This window comes from Strix uralensis, chromosome Z (assembly GCF_047716275.1).
Source record: "Strix uralensis isolate ZFMK-TIS-50842 chromosome Z, bStrUra1, whole genome shotgun sequence".
NCBI classification, from domain to species: domain Eukaryota; kingdom Metazoa; phylum Chordata; class Aves; order Strigiformes; family Strigidae; genus Strix; species Strix uralensis.
The window spans coordinates 92,694,362-92,719,796 of NC_134012.1; the positions used below are offsets into that span (position 1 = coordinate 92,694,362).

A 25,435-nucleotide genomic window follows, 5' to 3' on the forward strand; every position below is an offset into this window, starting at 1 on the left:
AATAAAAGTATGTAGCTACTTTACACAAGTAAAGAAACCTGATTTCAAAATGGAAAATCTAAGTCCTTACAATTGAGATCAGTTTGTCCTTGGTCAGAGACCTGTTTTTCCATCACCTAATTGTTGTCTATTAAGTATACACTTCAAAATCAGAAAAAGTTAAAATTACTGTTAAGTTCTTAAACTGCTCCAGCTTGACACAGAAATCTCATCTATATGTTTTTAATGTAGGTCTGTCCTGAGTTTGTACTAAAAACCAGAGTGAAGAATACTTGTTTGCTTTGAGGCTACTCTAGAGCATAATGGCACAGAAAAATCCCTCTTTTTTTCCTTTTAGGATGGACATAAGGACTGGATATTTTCAATTGCGTGGATCAGTGATACTATGGCTGTTTCTGGTAAAGTAGATTTTTCTCTCTTTTTTTTTTTTTCCTTCTCTCCAGAATTTTATACTGCTCTACAGCACTTGGTAGATCTTAGGGAAGCACTTTGTCAGGGCATTTGAAACCACTTGGAACTATCTCTGTTATTTAAACCCTTCTTGGTCTTAGTACAGTGCTTCACTTTGTTTTGTTTGTAGGGCTCTGATCTAGATTTGATTTTTCTAGTATCAGAGGTAATATTCCTGTCTTTCCAGTTGGTGTTGCCATGAGAGGATCTCTAAACACAATGAGTTACAGGGAAGGTTTCCACACAAGAATAATTTCAAGAGAGGTGTTGGTTATCAGTTAATAACTTTGGAATACAACAGAGCAATATTGGTTTCCTGAAATCCTGAGTTAATAAAAACTCAGTTTTGTCAAGCTAGCAGTACAGCTCTGTGTGTGTGTATATATGTATATGGACATATACTATGGCAGTTAATACAAAAGGCTGTAATAGAAAAAGTCAATTATTGACTTTTTAGCAACTAGTTGGATAATCAGTGTAACTTCATAAAATATTACTTTAGTAAAGGGAGCAATACTAATATCCTGTAGCATTAATTTAGTAGTTTACTGTTTTTGTATGCTGACAGGTTGTAGTATTCTGTACAAGGAGGTGTCGAACTGCAGGTGACAGAATATCATAACAGTCTCATATAGAAATCAAATATCTGAACTGTTAGTTCAGTAAGACTTTTTTTTTTTTCCAAAACCAAAAAGCTAATCCTGGAATTTGATTTTTGAATTTAATATAAAGGTTTATCTTTGCAAGTCTCCAACCCCCAAAAAATTGTCAGCTAGTAAGCTTGAAGAGAACAGCAGAGATGATTAGAGATACCCAAGGGAAAGATAAGGACCCAGTGGAATAGGGCATGTGAGATTAGACTGGGTTGCTCTCAGTGTTTTCTGCGTGCTCAAGGGTGGAGGTGTGAGTAGAAGGCAGCCATATTCTCTGTTGTATGATGCTTACAGCAGGATGTAGGTTCTAGTCACCAGACCTGAGACACTAGGGAAAACTTCTTGGAAGCAATTAGTAAGTCTGATTGCTAACCTGAGTTCTTCAGACCTTTGCTGATGATCCTAATCAGGAGAAAAGAAAGACAACTAATTTCTGATGTTTTCTAAGATTTCTATTACATTTATATTTGAAAGTGTGAAGCAGAAATATTTGAACTCCAAACGCTGAGGATATAGCAAACACTTTTATCTGAATTAAGAAACTAAATGCAAATTTTTTTGTGACTTTCTTGGGGCAGGTTAAATGCCAGAGGAATTAAAAAGAGCATTTGGTCTCATGGCAGATCACACTGATAATACAGCTTGAGGTTAGAGATTTGGCAGTATACTTTCTCACTGCTGTCAGAACTGTTGAGAGGGTACAAAGAGGACCAGGGACTTGATTATTCCTCTTGCTTGTGTCAGCTTCAACAAGAACAAGGCTCTGCTTCTGAAACTTGCAGCAGTGTATTTCAGTAGTCCATAAGCATAAAATTAAGCTCTTGACTAAGCGGCCATAGCTGAGGGAGAATGCATCAGTCAAGTCGGTTGTACTCTCGGGAGAAGATTTCCATGGCAAAAGCTTCAGACAGGGTGAATAATTCTCAGGCTGGCGTAAGCCTAGGGTAACCAATTATATTTTTCTTGGCTTTAGGGCTAACCAGTTGAACAGCGTACATTGACTTTTTCCCCTGCTAGGTCTATTAAAAGGGACAGCTTCCCCTTAAAGTATGTCAAGATGTTTAGAATTTCTACTGCTGAGTATTCAGCCTCCATAACAAACACATTAGGTGTCATTGAAAACCATCAACGTGTAAATTTCGTGGCAGGATGTTGTGACACGTGCTGCCTGATGCTATGCAAGCGAGATTAGGAACGTCCTTTTGTATTTGGCTGTAGTAGGTGATAGGGGCAAATGACTGAATCCATCTGTGAGGGGACAAAGCCATCTCTGCTGTGCAGGACCACAGGTATTGCAACAAGATGTTTTGCTTAGCTGTCTTTGCAGCTCATTCCCGATGATGTACCAAAGCCTATAAATGTAATAGTCTGATGTAGATATTTAGTCTTTTCTGGTATCCTTATTATGCATTCCCTGTGAAAGAGTGTGATGTATTTTTCACATTGTGTAGGGAAGAAATTAAGGAACATGTCAAATCTGTCAGAGTTGACTTAGATGGAAATGAGTTGCCCAAACACCAGAAGGGATGGGTATAGAGCCTTGGATTAAGCCTGTGTTAATCTATGAACAAAGACATTCAGCTTTCTTCATCCATTATTGTTACTCTTATTGATTCACATTTTGGATTAATGTCCTCAAATTCAATAGAAAAATAAAACAAGTTCTTGCTTGTTCAACCTCAGTTCCTGTGTTACATTCTTTAAACAAGAAGTTGTACAGGTTTTAGGAAAGTAATTTTATAAATAGATTTCATCCAAATTGGTACAAATTGTGGATTCAAATAGCTGTTTCTGTTCAGTTCAGAAATGTGTGTGTACATACCTGTAAGTATACAGGTACAAATCAAATGAACTCAAACTGGCATAAACCCAACTGAGTTTTCTTGGAGATTTTTGTCTCGGCCTTGATAAGCCAGACTGAATGCGTAGGCTATTCAGTCACCTCTGAGTTTATTCTACATGTGAATATCTAATGGTTATTGTACAGGACTGTGTTTTTTGATGCATCCTAATCAGTTTGAAAACAGTTGAGGTGATCTGGCTGCTTGGAAACGGTATAGACAAACCAGTTGACAAAGAGTTCACAATGTTATGAACTTTACATCTAAGTAAAATCAAGTTTTTGTTAATAATTAATATATAGGCACCAACAGTATATTCAGTTAGATTAGATTAGATTAAATGAATAGTATCCTTTCTTTCTTTCAGACCCTATTGCTTATTCCTTTTTTAAAAAGGGGAGTTAGTTATATGTGAAATGGATTACTTATTCATGGACTGTTTTTCAGGCTCCCGGGATGGTTCGATGGGGCTCTGGGAAGTCACAGAGGATGTGTTGTCCAGAAGCGATGCCAGGCATAATCTCTCTCAAGTTCCTGTCTATGCCCACATAACACACAGGGCTCTGAAGGATATCCCCAAGGAGAACACCAATCCTGACAACTGCAAAGTCCGAGCATTGGCTTTCAACAATAAGAACAAGGTCAGTAAGATGACCAAGGCAGTTGAGAAGTCCTAAAACTGTCTATATGTATTAGAAAAAGAAAAAAGTGATGTAAATCAAAAATACCGGAGAAGCAACCTAATATTTTTTGTCCTGATCCTTTTGCATCCTTATCATGTGAGATGGTAGTCTTCATCTGCTATGTCTGCTTCTTCCGCAAATGAATGGAGAAGTCAAGTAGAAAAAAAAAAAAGTCATGTTTTAAAAAAACAATTTTCCTCGGCGTTTTGATTTTTAGATTACAAGAAGCAGATCAAGCGCCAAAACACCTCTTGCTCCTTAAATCCCACTCTTGAGTGCTTTTGCTGCTTTTCTTCATTTTTCGTGAAGACCACCTAACATTTTGATGGCTGAATCGCTACTGGATTGCTCAGCCAGGTGACTGACTCAAAGTGCTTGCTATGGTGTTATTTTGTTGACGTCTGATAGACAGTAAATATTAACCTCCCCCATGCTGTTCTCTTGCTATTACTGGTGGGAGTAGCAATTCATCCCCCACTACTTTCCTTTCTGCCCTCAAAAACCAGAGAAACTGTGAAGCAAAGGTGGGTGTGCTCTCCAAAGCACGGTGCTCCTGTGGTCTTTATTTTTCACTATAGCTGTTAATTACTCCTCTGTGATGGAGACTTCATAAAGCTTTTTCAGTAGAGTAGTACCTGGAAAGAAATGTTTTCTTCAGGGTCAGAATCGGTGTGGGAGCTGCTGAAAAGCATTGTCAACACTAGCTTGTACTGTGTAATAATTCATTGTTTGATTGTCTAACAAGATCTATACTTTCACAAGTTATTTTTGGTTATTTGTTTTCTTAATTCTTACTCTACCTGGTACCTTTGTGCTATATTGTGCTCTATGAAGATCAGTATAAAATGACAAATGATAAGCAGGTACAGGATTAGGGATGAGTTCAATCCAGAATATGCAGCCTGCCTAGTAGAGAGTCTGTGTTTGTAAGGACATCTATAATACAGAAACTAACTCTGTTACTTTCTTTTTTTAATAGGAACTGGGAGCTGTGTCCCTAGATGGGTATTTTCATCTTTGGAAAGCAGAGCACACACTATCAAAGGTGCTTTTCTGTTTGTTGGTGTTAAATTTCAAAAATTGCCTAGCAGTAAAGGCTTGTCACTATTCTTCATCTCCTTTAAATGCTTGAAGAAAGAGCAGCAGTGTTTGTAAAACACTTAAAAGCTTAATGTAAAATGAAATGTCCTAAAAACTAGAACTTGAGGAGAGAAACTTCCCACTCCCCTTATTTTGGAGGGTGGGAAGTGCTCTTAACTTTTTGCCAGTTCTGAGTTAGCTGAAGTGAGCTGTTGCATAGAGTATGACTGATACTTGATTAGCAGAGTTCATAAAGGAAATTGCGCTTATTTAGGTGTAATTGCAGATCTAACCGAGACATATCTATGCTACTGAATGAGGTGAGCTTTTTCAGCTGAGAGATGATGTCTGTGTATGCCTGCTGAAGAAATAACAGCAGCTTAGATGTAAAACTGCACCAAAATATCAATTGTTCTTCACATAATGCTTGGCTTCAGCCTTTGTCATCTCAGTTTGATTCAGATAAGGCATCCCATCTCCTTCAGGTTTTTTTATCTGGGTCAGGCTGTTGCTTTTCTGTTAAAGTTCTATTTTTGTGGTGAATGTATTTTTAGCTGCATTTTGGTTTTTTGCTGCCATTTCTTTGAACATAGCTACAGAATTGTTCTATTAACATCTTGCTCTTTCCTCATAATGGGTTGATTTTTATTTCCTCTGTTTCCAGTTACTTTCCACAAAGTTGCCATACTGCAGGGAGAACGTGTGTTTGGCTTATGGTCAGGAGTGGTCGGTGTATGCAGTAGGATCACAGGCACATGTCTCCTTTCTGGATCCCAGGCAGCCTTCTCACAATGTTAAATCCGTCTGTTCCAAGGAACGAGGCAGTGGTAAGAAAATTGTCAAAGGGTGCTTCAAGTGGTTTCCTTGCAGAAGTAGCTGTTAAAACTGCAGTAAGATAAGCTTTTAATAAATTGGAAGGGTTTTTCATGTGATAGACAAAATCATTTATAGTATATGTAGGTTTTTCTTTCTTTGAAATGTGAATGCTTGCTTGTAATTTTAAAACTGAGTGAGACTTGATTTTCAGTGTGTATTTTTGTGCTTTAAATATACAAAAGCTCACTCCAGGAAAAAAAAGAGTGCAGATTTGAGTGCTGTTTACCTTTTCTGATGTGGATGCAATATGTCCAACTGAACCTTGCACCAGGGCTAAGCACGAGGGCTTGCAGGGTGAATGGTCCCCGTAAGTTTCTTCTCATACCCTTTATTTTCAAGCACTGTGCACTGATGGCCATTTTAAACCATATTAATCCCATACTAATAAATTGCAGCCCTTATTTAGCTTGGCTTTAGGCATCCATCTCTTTATTGGGCACATTAGCTAAAGAATGCATGCAGGCAGGGATTAGGAAAGTTTTATTTATGTGGTTACTGAAGTTTGAACAGTGCTGTCTAGATAAATGTCAGGATCTGCTTCTTTCAGACACAGTAGAAGTTTCTGAGATATGAGGAAAGGTGCTTCACCAGCTTGTGTTGTCATCTGAACATCTTACCAGTGACAGCCCTTGTCCTGACCTGCTGTCAGTGAGGACTCTGGAGGTCCTGACATTGTCACCCTTCAGTGTCACAGGGGAGAAATACCAAGACACTGGAGTGTGGTGGCTGAAAGCTTCTGCCTTGCATATGTGATCATCCCTGCTGGGAGGATGATCTACTTGTAGGTAGTGTCTCTAGGGCACCTCCAGTTCATGTCTGGAGAAAGCCTTTGTTCAGTGCTGTTTTCAGTTCTGCATAGGAGGCAGATGATTTTTTTTTTTTCCCCATGGTGGTGGAGGCGCGTTGTGGTTTAAACCCAGCTGGCAGCCAAACACCATGCAGCCACTCATTCACTTTCCCCCTGCCCAGGGGATGGGGGACAAAAGTGGAGGGGTAAAGGGAGACTCATAGGTTGAGATAAAAAGTGTAATAATTGTAATAAAACAAAACAATAACAATAATAGAAAGTACACATGGGTAGTTCACAATGTGACTGCTCACCACCTGCTGACTGATATGCAGCCCATTCCCAGATAGCAATCCTGAAATACCAAGATCCTGCAGTTGCAATCCCAAAGGTGAGAGAGAACCACCCCACTTCCTGGCCACCCCTCCTTTATCTACTGACCATGACTTTACACGATATGGAATATTTCACCAGCCAATTTGGTGCTCTGGCCATGTTCCCTCACAGCTTCTTGTACCTGGGCAGGACATGGGGAGTTGCAGAGTTCTTAATCTCTTAGCAACAACTGTAAACATCAGTTTATTATCAACATTCTTCTCATACCAAATCCAGTACTGAGTCCAAAGCACTGCACTATTCTAGCTGCTAAGAAGAAAAATTAACTCTATCCCAGCTGAAAGCAGGACAAGGCACTTAAGTAATATTAATTCCTGATACTGAGTGTTTCAACTTCCTGTTGATCTCACTGGAACTTGGAGTGGTGCAGCACCTCTAGAAAGCAGGCTCTTTATTGATTTGCAAACTAAAATTTGAGTTGACTTTTAAGTGCTTTGGTTACCTGAATGTGCTTTCATCTTCCAAATGCACCTGCTGAATGTGGTAAGTCCACTTTAACTTCAGATCACTAGTGTTGTATACAAAAGCAGGTCAGGAAAGGTTGTCACTTAGTAAGACTGGAACTGTTTTTTACCCAGTGTAGCCCTGTCTGCTCTACATGAGAAGGTAGCTAATACTTTTTAGTGAATCTTGTAAGTGTTGCTTTTCTTAGCAGCTGTACACGGAGGTGCAGGCTCTGGACTCTTAATTCTTGATCTGTGAGAGCAACTGTTTTCTGCTCGGCTGGCATGCAGTGCAATGTTACATGCCCTTGGCTTTATATCCTGAAGGCAGCAATGTTAATGTAGTGGACAGAGCTTGAGTGGCATGGACTCTGTGTCTGCCCCAAGTGTAGGACATGCTACTGAGACTTCATTTCTTTCTGGGATTTGTAGAGCTTCTCCGCCTTTCAGGAATGAGACTCAATTTGCTGGTCCAAATAGTCCAGATCCACAGGTGGTAGAGTGCTGGCTGTGCTGGAGAGCTTACTGTGATCAGTTCAAGGCACAGGTTGTGCTTTTAGTTTGATGGGAATGATTAATCTGAGGTACTTCAGCCCATTAGGAGCCAATTGGAGTGCTGTTCTTGAAAGCCTGTTCTAAACATCCTCTTAGTAGTGGGTAGGTACATCATGGATTCCTTCAGTTAGATCCACAGTCATTTTGCATTTTATAGCTTTTTATTAACAAATTGCATTGAAAAGTACATGCCATCTGCTTTTGTACTCCCATCACCTGTTAAGTGTTCTGCTGAGTTGCTTGTCAAGAGCACTTTTGGAGCAAAAATAAGAGCAGGTCCCCTCTTGTGCCTTTTTCCTCTTATCCAAGTGACTGCTCATGCTGATTGCAGAGGGCTGTATGTATTTGCCAGAGCCAGGCCCTTGTAATGGGAGCAGGAGGAGATGCCTCTGACTTGTCAGATGCATTTGTAGTTATCTGAAGTAAAATGGAGATTCTTGCATGAATCTGGTAAATCTACTTCAGCAGGTGTGAGACTTGCACAGTGATTTCCACCTGTTAAGTGTGCAGCCAAGACTTCACCTCGCAGCTGGAGCATGACAACATGGCCTCACCTGTTCTAAGTGTGTGTCACAGATGCTGGTGGCTGTGGATGTAACATCAGGATGTGGAGGCGGTAGGATGAGGATATGTTTCTAGTTAGGACTCTGTACAGAGGGGAACTCCCTGGCTGCTTCCACATCTCTCAGATGCCTGCTGTCACGTGTACTGCTGGGTGTATTCCAGTCTGCTACAAGTTTTGTGACATTCAGTCCCACTTGGTACGGTGACAGCAGTTGGCACGTGGATGTAACTGGCATAACTCCCTCTTCCCCTCCTGTTTGAGTGCTTGTTTAGGCTGTAATTCAGCGGTACTTTAAAGGGGCTTTGGAAGCCCTGGAGTTTGTAACCTGGCGTTGTGTTGTGCAGGAAGGAGAAGCATAGGTGGGGTGGGGTTTAATCTGTGTAGAAGAGTTGTTTGGGGTAGAGTGCTTACACAGAACAAACCTTTTGCACAATAAATAGAGATGACAGGACATTTTGCACATTGCAAATTGCTACATACAGAATCTCCCCAAGACTATTTCCAAGAGATCTTTGTTTAGCTGAGGCTTCAGATTTAGATTTTGTGAAAATGAAATGTACTCTTTTACTCAATCTAATGGCATAACTGAATTGTGCTAGAAAGTTTTGTTTGGACTAGAAACCTGCTATAGCTTCCCATGTACTGGTGGAGCATGGTATTGCTTAGGATCCGGGATTCCTAGTCTGTTTTCATTGCTGGTTGAAGTGCTACATGTGCCAGCTACAAAGAATAAGGTGTGCTTGTGTAAGAGTATCTGAGTGGAGATAGCTTCAAAATTGTTTAAGAGCCCGATCTATTTTAGCAGCAGAGTGACTAGTGATTATTATGGTTATACTGACTTACAGCTAGCCTGTTGATCCACAAAATCCACTTGGTGGCAGTTAGGATAGTAACTTTTCTCACATGCTCACTTATCGAAGCTTGGCAGGTAGCTAGATAGGGTGTGAACTTGTGGAGGAAACCAATGTGATGTTCTTTCTGTCTGCTCATGGTGTGTTCACTTAGAGACTTGTGGTAGACAGACCAAAGTTGCTCTTGATCCTAAATGGCTTAGGATCTTTGCTTATCTGGCAGAGCTGGAGCCTGCTGAGAATGAAACTTCTTACTGTGCACCATCAGTGTAGCCAGTGGCCTCAGAGGAGAAGGGAAGTAGTATATGTAATTGAAGCTGCTGTTTCAAAAGCATCAATACAATTTGTCTGCATTGCTCCGTAGCAGTGGGGAAACTTATGTGTTGTGAATACTAGTAGGTTGTTCCTCTTAAAGAAAATATTAGACATCAAGCAGCAGCACTGCAGAGCCAAAGCATCCACCTTCCTTACTGCTGTTACGAAGGCTCTCAACCACCAACTACCAAAAATTAAAAATTAATTATTAACACAATTAACTAGCTCTCTGTAAATTACAGGTTTGAATGTCTGTGAGAAGAGAACAGAACAACTTTCTAGGGTTAATGGCAACCTGAAACACAGAACAAAGCCCCACTCCCTAGGGTTTAGCAGCAACCCAAAAGCATTATCACTCACCTGACAAGTGAGGGCTCTCAACCTCGAGGACCCTCAGGGCAGCGTCCAGACCCAAGGGGAGAGTCCTCAACTGCAACGTGCTGCTCCAGGGGACGAGCTCCAAATGGCTCCCCCAAGGGACTCTATTTATACCCAGGCTGAATCTGACCTGTAGTCAATAGCAGCTCCCATTGGCCAAAGGCCCCAACTACTGTGAGGCCCTGAGAACAAAGGCAACCAGGAGCTGCTACACTTCAGCAGCCAAGAAGCTCTGCTTTCATTGGGCAGATGCACCTGCCACAATCCACCCTGTGACTACAGTCATGATTCGGCTGGTTTCCTTGAAGTGGTGGTACAGCCACCTCTTGCCTCAAAGGTTAAAAGGGAGTGTGGTCCTGGTGAGTCTCAATACTCATTGTGGATTGTCATCCCTAGATGATTATACAATCAAATCTTAAAAAAAAAACAACCCTCCAACCATACAATGTATTACACTCAAAATTGAAGGAAGCTGATTAACCATTCTAACAAGGAAGATTCAAACATATCCAATTAATCAATTAATGCTTAATATAGCAACAATTGCCTCAAGTCTCTTGCCACTTTCTTCATTTTTTGACCTAAAGTGACATTAACACAATAGCACCAAGTCCAATCACATTCTTCTGAATGCTGCCAATTTCACAAGATCCATTCGCCACCATGTTGTCATCCAAGTCTTGATTGTCCATATGGATCCCTGTTGCCCATCAGGATGTCGAAGTCATCTGTTCCTCCAAGATCCTAACAAAAAAAAACAGAACTAGGCCTTGGATCAGAACCCGGGCATCAAGTTAGAAATCAGGGATTATCCATCAGGTGCTGATTCGGTGGAAAACCACCTTTATCTAAGGCCTCCCAGGCATGCAGACCCCCTAGATTTTACCAGGGTCATAGGCACAATGCCAACTGAGGGCAACTTCACCATGACAGGTTGGCCTGCATATATTTTCAGGGGGCGCTGGCCCTTATGATTGTCACATATAGGAGCATCATCACCTGATAATCCCGTAGGACAAAATGCTTGTATTTTTGGGTTACATAATGTCCCCAGCGGTTATTAACAATAAAAACTGCTTGTGCCAACCTTATACCCCAGTTAGGTCGTGAAACATTGGCATGTCTCTTGATCAAGCCATTAATTCGCTCAACCATGCCACTAGCTTGAGGGTAATATGGGGTATGAAACACCCACTTGATGCCTTGTGTGCCCACTCCTGGACCACCCCGGCAGTAACTGTTACCTGATTAAATTGATTTGGGTGTTTCCTTCTTTATCTGCCATGTGTGGCAGTAATGATCTAACTGCACATAGAGCTTCCTCGCAGTTTCTCACTGCCCGATTACCACAGGGGGGGGGGTGTTTCCAGAGCTCTTAACCCCTTCTCCGGGCGTGGTTTTAGCAAGATTTTGAGCCAGTGCATAGCAAGCAATTGTCTGCGAGTGCTGATATCCCCGGACAGGACATGCAAATGTAAATTGCCCGCCGTCTCTTGCTTCTGACAAAGGCACCACGAAGAGCCCGTCCCAGAGCTGGCAGCGGCTCCTGCAGGGCTGCGCCCAGCCCAGCCAGGCCCTGCAGCTGACAAAGGCCTGGATGGGCATTCAGCCGCCCATAATCGGCTGTTAATTGCCACCTTTTGTTTGGTCTGAGGACTGGCCACACCGGAGATTTATAACGGGAATGTGTACGATTTATAATCTTTTTTCAGTATCATGAATCATCTCAAAAATACCCTGTTTGGCAGCAGTTGGCAGTGGATATGGAGAGACACAGGTAACTTCTGTCGCCCTAACTCCAAAACTCCACACTCTGCATCTGGTAAACACCACTGTTTACCTGCCAAAACATCAAACCCTAATATTTTTCCTTTGTTCTCGAGCTCTGCCCTCCAGCACTTGCACCAACTTTGAGATGTTACCAGTAGATTGCCCATGTAATATTGCCCGGGGTACCCCCAGTGCCAACGTCTTCCGCCAAAGATGATTCTTTTCTGAATCGTAAAATTGACCTGACTTATCCCGGGGCGGTTTAAACTCTCTACGAGGAGGCTGCTCGAGGGGCATTTTCCGACTGACCTGCCGCACCCTCCGGCTTCATCCCCACCCGGGTCAGTCCAGCCCATTTCTTACCCATAAGTAACCAGATCATGTAACACTTGGGTTTTGCTGGCTGCATTCAATAGCTCTTTGCACCCTTTCTCTGAGGGACTGGACACAGATCTTTAAGGCAGCCGGGAACCCTCTAAATGAGAGGTTTAAGGTGGCTGGGATCCACCGGTGCCACAAGCGGGATTCCGCACCGCCCCCTCTCATACATCTCCTGAATGCCAGCTGCCTTTTGTACTCCCTCTGCCAGCTCCGACAGTCCCTTTAATTTAATGGTAACAGGTTCTCCCCTCTCCTTAGGGTCTACGCTCCCAGCCCAGTAAGCCACTCGAGATGTTATCGACTGGTTACCCGCTGGTCCATCACTTAAAAACACTCCAGGACCCCAGAAACCTTCCGCCTCATCATCACTCAACAGAATTCTATCACCCCCGTTAAAGAAACTCTCCACAAATACTCGGTTTCAGTTTCAGCCGGTTTACGCGAATATTTAACCTGAAGTTCACTAAGCTCGGGTCCCGTCCAGGGGCTTGTATGCTCGGAGGTTCGGGGGTTCCCACCTTGTGGACCTGTATGCCTTTCTGTTTTAATGAGAGGTTGCACATTTCTTTCCTCCAATTCCTCTATTTCCTCTGAGCCACTGTCATCAGACTCTCCCCAGATAGCTCCATCCCACTCCTCAAGATCTACACTTGTAATTAACTTTTGAATCTGAACAACACTAGGAGGCTTTTTTGCTTGTTCCAGCATAATTTCAATTTTTTTTTCTAATAACCCCCTTCTCTCTCTTTCTCGTAATAATTCTGTCTTTAAATTATCAATTTCCAATCGCTCCTCTAAGGCATCTCTCTCCACTACTACAAAATAATCCTGCGCCTGAATCAAGCAGGCATCTAAAATGGTGCACATTTTTCCTTCACTTCTGCTATTCCACCAACTTCCCCGGCTTTGTTCCAACTTTCTCGCAACTTCCACCGGATCAAACCACTTCTTTGTCCACTGTACATCTAGGGGAGAAGGGGCATAACTATATTTCTGTAATAGCTCCTCTATCGACATCCTGCCGACTACGCCAATTTTTACGAAGGCTCTCAAATAAACCACCAAAAATTAAAAATGTATTATTAACACAATTAACTAGCTCTCTGTAAATTACAGGTTCGAATGTCTGTGAGAAGAGAACAGAACAACTTTCTAGGGTTTAACGGCAACCTGAAACGCAGAACAAAGCCCCACTCCCTAGGGTTTAGCGGCAACACAAAATGCTTTATCACTCACCTGACAAGTGAGGGCGCTCAACCTCGAGGACCTGCTCAAGGCAGCGTCCCGACCCAGGGCCCCCTCAAGGAGTTTCCTTGGGCAGCGTCCTGACCGAAGAGGAGAGTCCTTGACCGCAGCGTGCTGCTCCAGGGGACTCCATTTATACCCAGGCCGAATCTGACCTGTAGTCAATAGCGGCTCCCATTGGCCAAAGGCCCCAGCTACCATGAGGCCCTGAGAACAAAGGCAGCCAGGAGCTGCTACACTTCAGCAGCCAAGAAGCTCTGCTTTCATTGGGCGGATGCACCTGCCACAACTGCATTTTATGTCCATTTTCTGTTTGACAGGTATTCGATCAGTGAGCTTCTACGAGCACATCATCACAGTGGGAACGGGGCAAGGTTCCTTATTGTTTTATGATATCAGAGCCCAGAGGTTCCTGGATGAAAAGCCCCCACGTGCCTGCCATGGACAGAAACAGAAACTAGGAGGAAGTGAAATTTTGAAGCTGACTACTGGGAAAGGCTGGCTGGTGAGTAGCTTGAGGCTGTAGGGCCCTGACCGGTTCTTTTTATAGTAATGGGAGCTATTGTATGAAATGTGTCCCGGTGAAACAGCGATCATGTAACTGATAACTGTAATCATGAAAGGCAAGAAGTGCTGTAGAATTGCTTTCTACAAAAAGCTTTATGAAAGGGTATTGAAGGTTGGTTGCTTGATGTAAGGCATACTGACTACTGTTCTTATGCACTGATCCATAGATTACCTAGATTTTATATCTTTATATTTTTGAATGTTGTCTAACTTCTGGTTTTCAGAACCTCAAACACAAAATACATTGTCTTTCTTTAAAACTGTGTTACTCTAACGTGGTGCTCAAAGTAAGAGAGATTCAATTTAATTGTGTGCAATTTTAGAAACTGGCTTCCTGAGGTAATGCCATAGCAGTTTGAACTTGAGTTCAATTTCCTGTATGTTATCATAAATCAGTAAATGTCTTTGTCTAATTTCTCTCCATTATCTTGTTTATCATTGTGATGTAACTTTAAATAGTAATGAAACTTGATATCTTCCCTACCTTTCACTGCCCCCCCCCCCCCCCCCCCATTTGGCCCAAATGACCTCAGAAAAAGCTTCAGGATATCTGGTATCTTCAAGTTGATCTGTCCGAAGCTTCAGGGCTTATTAGCAGAAAAGATCCTTTTTTAGGATCTGGAAGCTACTTCTGCTTTTGTGAAACAAGATTTTGTGTTTGTTTGGAAACAATAACAATCTAAACTTTCCTTTAACAGAATCATGATGAAACCTGGAGGAATTATTTTTCTGACATAAATTTCTTCCCAAATGCTGTTTACACACACTGCTACGACTCTTCTGGGACGAAACTGTTTGTGGCAGGAGGCCCTCTTCCATCAGGACTTCATGGGAATTATGCTGGTCTCTGGAGCTAATGATAACTCTTTATAAATGCTGATCTTTACACAGATTTCCATTTTCTTTTCCTTTTTTTAACAACAAAATTGTGTGATGCCATTGATTTCTGATTTTAAATACAAATTATTTTTTGGCAGAGTTTTCTGTTGGTCTCCAACAGTTTTGTACATCTTTTTGAACCAGTTTTTTGCTTTAACCTCCTTGATCCTTTGTATGAAGGGTTTTTGAAGTCCCTTTTTATTGTATTTACTCCAAATGACTCTTCCCCTACATTTAGGCTATCTTGGCCACGTGCCCCCTCCCCTACTTTGCTGTGAGGTAGGATTCCTTTCTTATAGAGTGGTTGCTCCTGGGCTTTCTGTGAAAATCTAGGGGCTGCGTGTGTGCAGGTACTTTGTGTTAGTTACATTACCTGGAGTGAAGACTACTTGTAATTAAAAAAATATTAAAATATTTATAAGAGATAAGCTACTACTTTTATCTGCAGAGCCTGGCCCTGGCCTGGGTTGATCTTATTTTTTAAAAGTACAAGTCTAATGACACTGTTTATATGTAGAGGAATATGGTAATTTTAAGCTGTACTCATTGAAGCCCTGGGATGGATTCCCTAGCGGTATTGCCCATTAAGCCCAAACTGCAGAAGTGCAGGGGTTCTCAAAAGTGCATTTGTATTTGAATTGTGGTTTTCAGCAGTCCCAGGAGCAAAAATTGATCTTCTGTTTCTTTTCTGCCTGTCCCAGGTATCAGCTTGCACAACAAGAGTTTGCATAGTCAGTTCTGCAGCATGGCTATTGCAGGGTGACATTACATTGAGGTCCTGCAGAGGTGCTGAGAGGAAAGGGGGGTTAGGGACGTGAATGTTCTTGTCATTCAAAATGAACTAAATCTATCCATTTTCCAGATGAGCCAAGGTTCCCGAGTATGCTGCTGTGGTAGCTCATGGGTGCTTCATAAACTGCCTAAAACCCAGGACCTTTTTTGTCCCAGGTTGTGGAAACTCCCCATTTTTGGCTGTTCTGGTTGGCCATCTCCTTTAATAAGCCAATGGAATAAATAAACTCTTCTTTTTCTCCGAGGTTACAGAGTGCATCTCTGACTTAACTAACACAAGCTGGAAGCTTTCCTTGTAGCAAGATACCTTGCTGTTAGCTCACGTTGCGCTAGCATCTGCTGTCATCCTGCTTGCTATAGGAGAGTCTCAGTCTTCCCCCATATGCCCTGGTGCCTTCTGCATTCAAACTCCCTTGAACTTCATGTGGGACTGGGTGAGAAGAATAGGTCAGATGCCCTTCAGGTCCAGCTGTGAAGTGTGTGCATTCCAGGTTGACAGTCTTACCTAATACTCATCTAAAACGCAGGAGGACTCCAGGGTGCTCCTCCTAGCCTTTTGGCAGGCCCCAAACTCTTCAGGTTGTTACGGACACCTCTGTCCTCTGCTGGGATGAATGCCTTTCCCCTGTGCCTGTCACCGGTGGAGCAAAGTGTGCCTGGACCTCACTGCTTTGGTGCCAAATGGGCAGTTGGTTGAAGCTGAGAAGACAGACAAAGCTGGGATATACTTTGTTCTGTCTCTGCTGGAGATCACAGCCACACTGCAGAGTAGTTCTAGTCCCTTACACAGTTCCTGCCAGACTGCCTAAAGCTAGTCTGCATGTGTCCGTGTGGTGCTTCTCGTCTTTGTACTCAGTATCTTCATCAGTAATGCCAAGCAGTGAGCCTCAGGCTTAATTTCCAGTTGCTAGTGGAGACTTGGATAGAAATCCTGCAAGGAATGCAGTTCCCTCCCATTCGGGTGGAAGTCCTGTCAAGAGAAGGGCTCTCCCAGATGTGCGCCTGTCCCAGAAGTATAATTTACTCACACTGATCAGACACAGGTGCTTCACAAACAGATCTTGTGGTGTTTTGTAATTCTACTTCCTTTGTGGGTTGGTTGCTTAAACTGAATCAGTGGCACTGCATGTGTGGCTATTCAGGCCCTTCTCTGAAAAGGCACAAATTCTATACCATGGAGTAGCAAAAGAACTCTCAAATTTTGTTTAAAGGTGTTATAATGGTGTCGTGGTCTTCTGTGATGGCAACACACTGCTTTGGTTATTTTAGGGGGTTTGAACAGTGGAAGTATACAGAGAAAAACAAGTCTTGGTGAAGTAAGATCACTGTCACAGGGAGCATGTTCTGCTTAGTTTTTTTACTTGGTCTTGGTTTGAAGTGCTGCTTTTTTTGTTTTTTTAAATAAAAAGAAAGAAACTAGACACTTGAGTCTACTTGAGTGTCCTCCGGTTCTGCTGAAACAACAGTTACTAGTTAGGCACTTCGTGTCACCAGTGCCATAGGAAAACAACTGGTCTGGAAATACTAGCCCTAATGTTGATCTGTTGAAGCATATTCCAGGTCTGGGTGAGGGGACAAAAAGGGTATTTGTATGGACTGAGCTTCAGCCTCCAAAGAGAGGCTGAGCTTCCTGCAGAGTCTCTAGGTTACTGAAGAGGCACCCTTGGAAAGCATCCCTCTCTGCTGACTCTGATCTTCCCAAGTACCTCAATGTGTGGTCCTAAAGCCTGGTACTGTGAGTGCCCTTTTCCTCCTTTTTTCTGCATAGGAAGCTTTAGACAATTCTCAGAAGAATCTGGTCAATGATGTAAAATTCCTTAAGTCTCTCATGCTTCTGTGTATTCTGCTTTCAGGATGCTTTCTTGCAAAGATAACTTCTCATGGGGAGGGAGCCATCCTGTTGCTATATGAAAATCCCCTCAAAAACTGGAAACAAACTAGATAGTACTGCAAGCATGCAATATTGGGCCAGAGAGAACTTGATTTCTAGCTGTTTCAGTGGTTTTAAATGCTTGTAGCAATACAGATGTTAAGTTTCTGAATATTTTGTGGTTGGTCGTATGTCACTTTTGGTCCAGACAGTGTTAGAAATTGAGGCAGAGAAAGGTGATGATCTGCCAACTGTCCAAAGATAAGTGATAGGAGAAAAAGCCAGATTTTCTTACTTGATTTGATTTTGTTGCCCTACTGGTTTAGATATCAGAACTGAAATCCAGGATCATGGTGAGAAATGCAGGGGTTTCCCATCGAAGTGCAGGAATGGCTGTACAGCAGGGAATTTCCAGGTTCCTCGTGGAGGTGTGTTGGCTGCACCCCGTTGTTCTAATGGCAGACACACCCCTGTGATGGATGGAATTCAGCCTGGTTCACTGCACTTCAGTAGCTTCGTGAATGGCTCACTCTGATGAGACCCAGTGACATGCATGTTTTTAGACGGTTTTATCTTTTCCAGTGTTTCTTAATGATTTCCCTCCCTTGCTCTTTCCTGCCCTCCAGAATGGTTTGTTTGGGGTTGCCTCTTCCACCCCAAATCATCCAAATCTTTACTGTAGCAATATTGTAATTGCAGAGATGACCTCTGTTGAGCAGAAATGGGCTTGCTGGTGTTTTGTCAAGCTATGCTTGTGACATTCAGTTTGCTTTGTTTTAAACTGGGTAGACCTTCGAGGCTGGCTCAGACTGTAGAACTGGGCAGTTGCCCTTGTACCTGTTTGCCTGATGGGATTACGCAGAAACAGTCTGTTGCTGGGTGGAACAGACTCTGGTTTATTTTGCATTAAGCACTTGAAGGAGAGGAAAGAACATGACACACACAGACCTTCAGACTTCTTCCTGCTATTGACTTTTCAGTCATGTGGGATCTTTAGTGCTGCTGGTGAGTGTAGGAAGCAGCTAATTTTACCGCTCAGCTCTTTTCAGTAGACTGTCATGTTCATTCGGGTATCTTTGGGTATTACATTTTCAGTATTCATAATCACAGGTAATCAAACCAGTGATTTACTTATGGGTTTGGTAATACCCAGCTGGTAAGGTAGCAATCTCTCAGTAGGTAGCAGTCTCTCAGTAACAGTTGGGTGTTATGTGATGGACATTCCTAAGGAAGCAGAAGCTACTTTGCAGGGTTGTCTTGAGCATAGCAATGAGGGTGGTGCTCACCCTCTTCACCGAACACCTTATTCCTGGTAATTCCTCTAGTTTTCTTCCTTGTACAGTCAAGTCAGCCAGGGAGAGTTGCTGGTGCTCTCCTTGGGTGCTTTCTGGGATTGCTGTAAAGAAGTGAGTCCATTTGTTTGGCTCCTTCATCAGTGCTGCTGGTGTTAGTCCAAGGTGAGTAAATTACCAAAGAATAGTTAATAGGTGTTTGTTCCTAGTCTCAGTTGATCATTTTCCACATAGATCCATTTTTAAGATTCATTGCCAGAATGCTCTGTGATCTTACTGGACTTTGTCCACAAAGGTTACATTCACATTGTGGGTGACTCTTGTGACTCCCTTAATGAGGGGGACTCCAGAACTTCTTTATGGGGATATATTTGCTGCCTCCATTTCAAGTCTTTGGCAGCTTTTTGTATCTTAAGGACTAAGATACTTTTGTATCAAGTTGTTGTTCTTCAGAATTTCACTTGCTTTGTATATAGCTTGCAGCTGCAGTTAACAGATTAAAGTTATGATCCAGCTATGTTGAGTAGTGTTTTGGTGTCTTTTAATTTCTGCCCCTCAGCTAAGAGACACTTAGTGATGTCCCTCAGCTGGTGCAGATGTGAAATAAAGCAGACTTGCCTAGACCCTTCATGGAGGTCACCTGTTGTGTTTGCAAGAAACCAAGAACAGATGAGCTGTCAGTTACTGCATCTTGGCAAAGCAGCAGCATCTTTCAGCAGACAGTTAGGAGCACTGAGATCTGTTTGTGGTGGTCTGATATCCTTATTTTCCATAAACCCACTTTTCCAAGGTGTCTGAGGTTCTTAGATTTTGTTGCAGTTGCTGCTATGACTGAATTACTGAGCTTGTTCCTAGGAATACTGTTGCAGAGCTGTGTGTGATGCAGGCAGAGCTGATCCTGGCCAGCTCATGATGAGCCCTGGATGACTACGCTGGCCAGGTTAAAGCCAAGTGAAAATCCCAGTGTGCCCTGCTGGCCGTCCCACAGTTAGAGCCCATGGTGTGACCTCAACTTAAAATGCATTTCTGAGTGTGGTAGTGCCATCAGTAATTTATTTGAAAGCACAGACACCAGGAGTTTGTGCATGTTGCAGGCAAGGGAGTGTGGAAAGGAGAATACAGCCACATCTTGTCTGAAGGGATCTCCTGCGTATGCTCTCCCTTGCCTCTGCAACTGGCACATTGTGTGGTGAGGGTGGGCAAGGGGGCACAAGAGAAAAGGTGAAAGCCCAGCAGTGCTTGGTACTGCTGTCCAGCCTCCTGTTCATTGCTCAGGAGGTACTTGTGACGGGGCTTAATTGGAAACAGTGTCAGAGAGACCAAGCAGATATCCCTGTCATTCTTGTTTCTCCATGTTAATTTTCAAGGATTTAAATTAGGAAGTGTCTTTTTGCTTGTGATGCTGTTTCTTTATCAAAACCATGTGGTACTTGGCTAATTAAAAGAATGCTCTTGACAGAAAGGAATCTTCCCAATTGAAAATTGAGTGCCATTTTCTAGTATCCTGCTGGGAGCAGTATGGTCTAAGAAAGTCCACACAGATCTAAAACAGGATGCCAGGGTTGGCAGAGTTGGGAAAATGTGGGCTGCCTGACTATTTCTGTACCCAGAAAAATACCAAGTGAAACACTCAACTGTATACAAATTCTGGTTGTTGGACTGAAACTGAGAGGGTGTGTAAAAACCCCTTGCAACATAGTGCGATGTTTCTGTAGACCTAGGTGTTGATTCTTTGACCTCAGAATAAAAATCTAGGAGTAAATATATTGTTTTCTTAGGAACTGCTTTTCTAGATTCCCTTATTAAAAGGGAAAATTCAGGTGCTGAATCTTAAAATCTCATTAAACTTGTACTTTTTATTTGCCCATTCACCTGGTCTCCTTTCCTTTTCAAGGCCTCCCACAGTCTCAGGGTATATAAATCACTGACTCATCCAAATAATACCGAAATGGACCAACCAGAGGTTAATGTGCCTTCCTCTTCTGGTACCTTGATCTTTGTTATCTCTCAAACTCGTCACTGTCTTAGGATTGGGTACGTGCGTTGTCTTTTTCTAAGATGTATGTGTTGAAGTTGCAACAGGTTTGTACTGTTAACTTGTGACTTGTTCCATGTGTTCTAGGACGTGGTGTAGACACAAATCAATGCACTGGTTTGTCTTGGAATCAGTCTTACCTGTGACATCTATCAGTGCTTGCTTGTATGTTAATGTGTACACAAATGCTGGATCTTCCCCATTGTCTGTGATGCGTATGATGCACCAACTACATAAGGTGTTTTAAAATGTGCGGTGATCACAACTTGTTGCCTGAGGGTAGGATGTCCTACAGTGAACTTCTCAATGTTTTTTTTCCAAATATATTTAATAAGATCCAAAGCCTTGGGAGGGAAAAAAAATAAATCAGGACTTGCTGATACTTGCTGGTTTTTGTTCTGAATCCAGGGTCTGATGTTTGTTAATAACTCTTGCAATTCCACCTGTTTAACAGAGCCTTTTTCAGCTTGCTGTTTCTGTTGTGAGCTGTGTCAGAAACGGCACTGGATCCTGAACTATCACAGAAGCTGTCAAGTGAAGTAGTAACAGCTCTCTTCAAGTGTTACAGTGCACATTTTTAACTATAAGGTAAAACTGTTCAAAATTATTGATGCAGCTTGCAAATGGAACAGTGGGAAATTGCAGATAGTATGCGAAACCAGCCTGTCTGCATACAGGGCTAAGTGTTCTGTTACCTCGTAAATTATTTCTTCTCTCTGAAAAGTGATTTTTTTTTTTTTTTTAATACAAAGACATTACATGTTTGGCTCTGTTTTCTGAATTGGCAAAGGATACCTTTGTTCTTAAACTAACATCTGGAATTTGGACTGAATTTCCGTCTCTTATGCAGATAGCTGAGGATGGTGTGATTAATACAAGATGTCCCTTCCCAGCTGTAAGGTTAATTTTATCATAAGAGCATGGAAACAGGAACACTTCACTCACTGTGGCCTTCAGTGGGCATGCATATCCATAATGAACTGAAGTACAGTCCTGCACTCTGTTGATCCATGAGGCTATTTTTGTTTTTAGAATCAACACGATTAGTCATCAGTGCATTGACATTAATACATGGCCACAGAGCTCTCATGTATGTGTGTTTCCTGTCCTAATTGTATCTGTTCTCTCTGTACCCCAGTGCAGACTTAATCTGGAGTTCTCTTTTTACTTCTTGCTAACTTCAGAGTTTCTTCAAATTCAGTAAGGTCCTGTTTTTCACAGTCACTTTTCAGAGTAGAACAGATGGGTTTAACTTTTTCTAACCTTTAGCATCTTCCTCTTCTCCGACTTCTTCCTTATTCACCTTTAACAATCAGTTCAAAGCTGCTTGCCTAGTCTGAAAAATACTGAGTCATAATAAAAAGAAAACCTGTAGCCCACTGTAGAAAGATCACTGTGCTTTTACCAAAAACTTCATTGGCTGGCTAGCTGCTTCAAAAGTGGAGACTCCACTCCTGCGCGGTCTACAGAAGCTGAAATTCTTTCACATCCATATTGTATGGTGCATGTCAGCAGATGAGGAAGTGGATGTGCTTTGCATCTGCACCCAGTGTTAAACTCATCAGTGGTAGTTTAGTTAACCAGAGAACTGGCATCTTTGGCCACTACTCAATGTCATAACTAAAGGTTTCATTGAGGGGGAAGCCAGGAGAGTGCATCGCTGACTTTCTGCTGACTTGATGCCATTTAAAGATTTTCTCTGCAAATTTTTTTGTCTTTTGCACATTTGGTGGATTATGAAAAAAATAGTAGGGCTACGACCTAAACTCTAACCTTGTGCTCAAAAGGCAAAATTATTGTAACAAGCTTTGGCCAGGAGTAATGCCAAAGTCTGGCTACACTCAGAGATGAACTGGTAATGGAGCGTTTGAGCAATGGAAGCCTTGAGAGTTTCCTCCATCATGCCTTATGCTTATGTGACTGAAGATTAGTTGTTCCCAGAGCTTGTGAAACTGCTGGTCATCCCTCTTCAGATGAGATGTGAAGATGGCATGGGGAAGAACTAGTTTCCTCCATGGTTGCTCACTCTCCCCCTCATCACTCAAGGTTACCAATGCACTTGTCTCTGTTTCCATGGCTGGCTATGTCTCGCATGCTTTACAGCTGCCACCAGCCACCTCCACATGCTTCCTGCCAGGATGGTGGAGTGAAAGGGCCTTGTCTGCAGCTCCCTCCACCTGGTTGGTGGTTGATGTGCAGGGGTGTAACAGGCCAGCTGGGGTTTACAGGTTCAGTTGGCTGCTCTAGCCTCCTCTCAGTGCAGGTGTGATAGTGGGACCAATATGAAAAGATCTGGATAAGTAACTTCTAACAGGCTCTGTCACTCTTGTTCAAAATGCTGTTTCCTCATTCTCAGCCTCTTGTTCTGGCCTCGCTTCCATCTTGCCACCCTCTCTACCCCTTGGGACTTGGGCACGTTCCCTGTCCTCTCGTGGCTTACTAGGTTAGGTACCAGTTCTGCAAAGCCTGGGGGCACTTGTTAAACCCGTAGTACAGTTTGAGACTTCTACGCTTGCTTAGGCAGTAGCTTGCTGAACTGGGGCTTTGTTCACTGTCTCCCTATTCATCTGACTCAGCCCTGGATATCTCCCTGGACTGGTATGCACCTTTCAGTATGAAAGGCTTTGCTCCAAATTCATTCCTGTTCCATGAAGGAGTTGATTCCTCTACTGCTGGCTATTTCTATTTGGTGGCTTTTATTTTTCTTGTTGTTTATTCTGGGGTTCCCTGCATATGTACAAAATCTACAAAATCGTACTGACTTTCTCAGCTCTCCTGAATGTCATACAGGGGCCCACCCTGTGAGGCATCAGAATTATCTGTCTACTTCCAAGATGCACAGAAACAAGGATCTCTTACACAAACAGATTTTAGGGAGGAAAAAGCAGCTGCACACACACAAGTGGGAAGGTATCTCTGGGTAGAATAGGTGAGGGAGCAGTTTTAAGAATTTTAAATAGAAGAACAGTAACTGAGTTTTTTGGTTTCTTTTTTTGAAAATTGCTTTAACAGGAGGTTTGTGTTCTAATCTGCAGAAAGTTGCAATGTAAACTGGGGTTTTCTGTTCATCAATGCAAAATGTGCCTCTCAACTATAATGCAAAAGTCAGTCTCTGTCTCTCTGTTTGCAATGGAAGAAGATTAACTGAAGACTGATTTAATGTGTTTCTCGCTCTTCTGTGTAATCATCCACACAGCAGTCTTTGCTGTTTTTTCCCAAGCACCATACAGCACTATCCCCATTTAAAAGCAAAACGGGGATTGCATTGAGCAGTGGAACCTGCTGAACTTCCTTAGTTTGAGAGAGACACTGAAGAGAAGAGTCCAGGTTCCATGCATTTTAAATATAACCTTAAACCAATGCAGCTAGTCTCTCAGATCAGCACCACTTCCTACCTTTCCCTCCCTTTAGATGGGAATTTAAAAGTAAACCCAGCAATATGTGATGCAGTTGACAGGCCAGCTGGGGTTTACAGCTTCAGCAATATGTGATGCAGTTGACGTGCTTGCAGGTGGAACATGGGGGTTTTGAAATTTGAGGATTGAGATTTCTCTTGTGGAAGAACTCGGTGTGGGTGCAAGAGCTCGGATCTTGGATTACAGCTCTTTGCCAGCTTGCTAAATGCAGTCAAGTACTCTGGACTCTTCTGAAGAAGACTGGTAGAAGAGCTGTGAAGGTGTAGGCTGGAACTGATCATTTTAGGTCATCTGTATGTTGCTTGACTACATGGACAACGTAACAGTGATTTTTACAGATTGCTTTCCCTATGTCATTTGCAAACAACTCTTAATTTGCCATTTGGAGGAAAACTGTTAATAGATTTCCAGATCAAATTAAGAGCCTAATTTTCCATCTTGCATTAACCGGGTTACTGTGTTCACATGCCAGAAAGATGTTGCTCTTTGAAAAAGCATGTTAGTGTATGTGGCAATGACCCATGCACTTTTTAAATACCTAGACCTGTACATTCTCACCTGAGTATCGTTAACTATGCTGTAGTCTGACAAATGGATCTTTTACTACTGCCCTGTTATATAGATAATTGTAATTAACTGCAGTTTGTTTTTTCCACTACTTGAAGTTGTGTGATCTGAAAATTGGTGAACAATAAGTATTTGTGCATCTTACTATGGGTATCTCTAAATAAAATGTATTTGTATAGTGTGTTGGCTTGGCTGATGGTTTCCTTTATTTGCTAATCATCCCACTGCAAGTAAATCCAGGGCAGTTTGAGAGCAAGTAGGCTTTGGTTTCATCTCTGTTGACATGATTGATTCAAAGGAAATAAAGTGAACTGTTGTTTTTCCTTCACCAGTGCATGGACTGATATCCTAAGGGCAGGTTCTCAGCTTATTCCTGCTTTTCGTAGCTTAAATATCAGTCCTGTTCTCTGTGCAGCTGCAGTAACACTCCTTGCTTCCATAGGAAATGTATCTAATGGCAGAGTTGGGACTGTTAAACTCTTCAAAGCATCTCCTTCCTGTTCTATTCTTCTGGTATCTCATTTGTTCTGAGGCAAAGGTTTCTTTTCAAATGCCTTATTTTTCTAAGGAAATACCTCTTGGAAGTGTTGGACGGTACAGATACCTAGAGGTAGACAGTTAGGTATAGGACTAAGGGTTTTGGTAAGACTTTACGTAACAAAACTGCATCTGTAGCACTAGCTCTTCCACGTATTTTTATTGCATGGGAGAGTGAAGCCTCTGTCCAGCTGTCCTATTTCCCTGCCTC

At 42.4% G+C, this 25,435-nt stretch overlaps 1 protein-coding gene across 1 annotated transcript in view; it reads left to right on the plus strand.

Annotated features, from left to right (window-relative positions):
- DCAF12 (DDB1 and CUL4 associated factor 12) overlaps window positions 1-24,868 on the plus strand; it is a 37,708-nt gene extending 12,840 nt beyond the window's left edge. Inside the window, exons 4-9 of the mRNA XM_074857279.1 lie at window positions 338-398; window positions 3,392-3,585; window positions 4,607-4,672; window positions 5,372-5,534; window positions 13,590-13,774; window positions 14,535-24,868. Coding sequence (XP_074713380.1) covers window positions 338-398; window positions 3,392-3,585; window positions 4,607-4,672; window positions 5,372-5,534; window positions 13,590-13,774; window positions 14,535-14,693 — 828 coding nt within the window. The 3' untranslated portion in view covers window positions 14,694-24,868. The remainder of the gene's footprint in view (window positions 1-337; window positions 399-3,391; window positions 3,586-4,606; window positions 4,673-5,371; window positions 5,535-13,589; window positions 13,775-14,534) is intronic.
- Window positions 24,869-25,435: the final 567 nt, after the last annotated feature.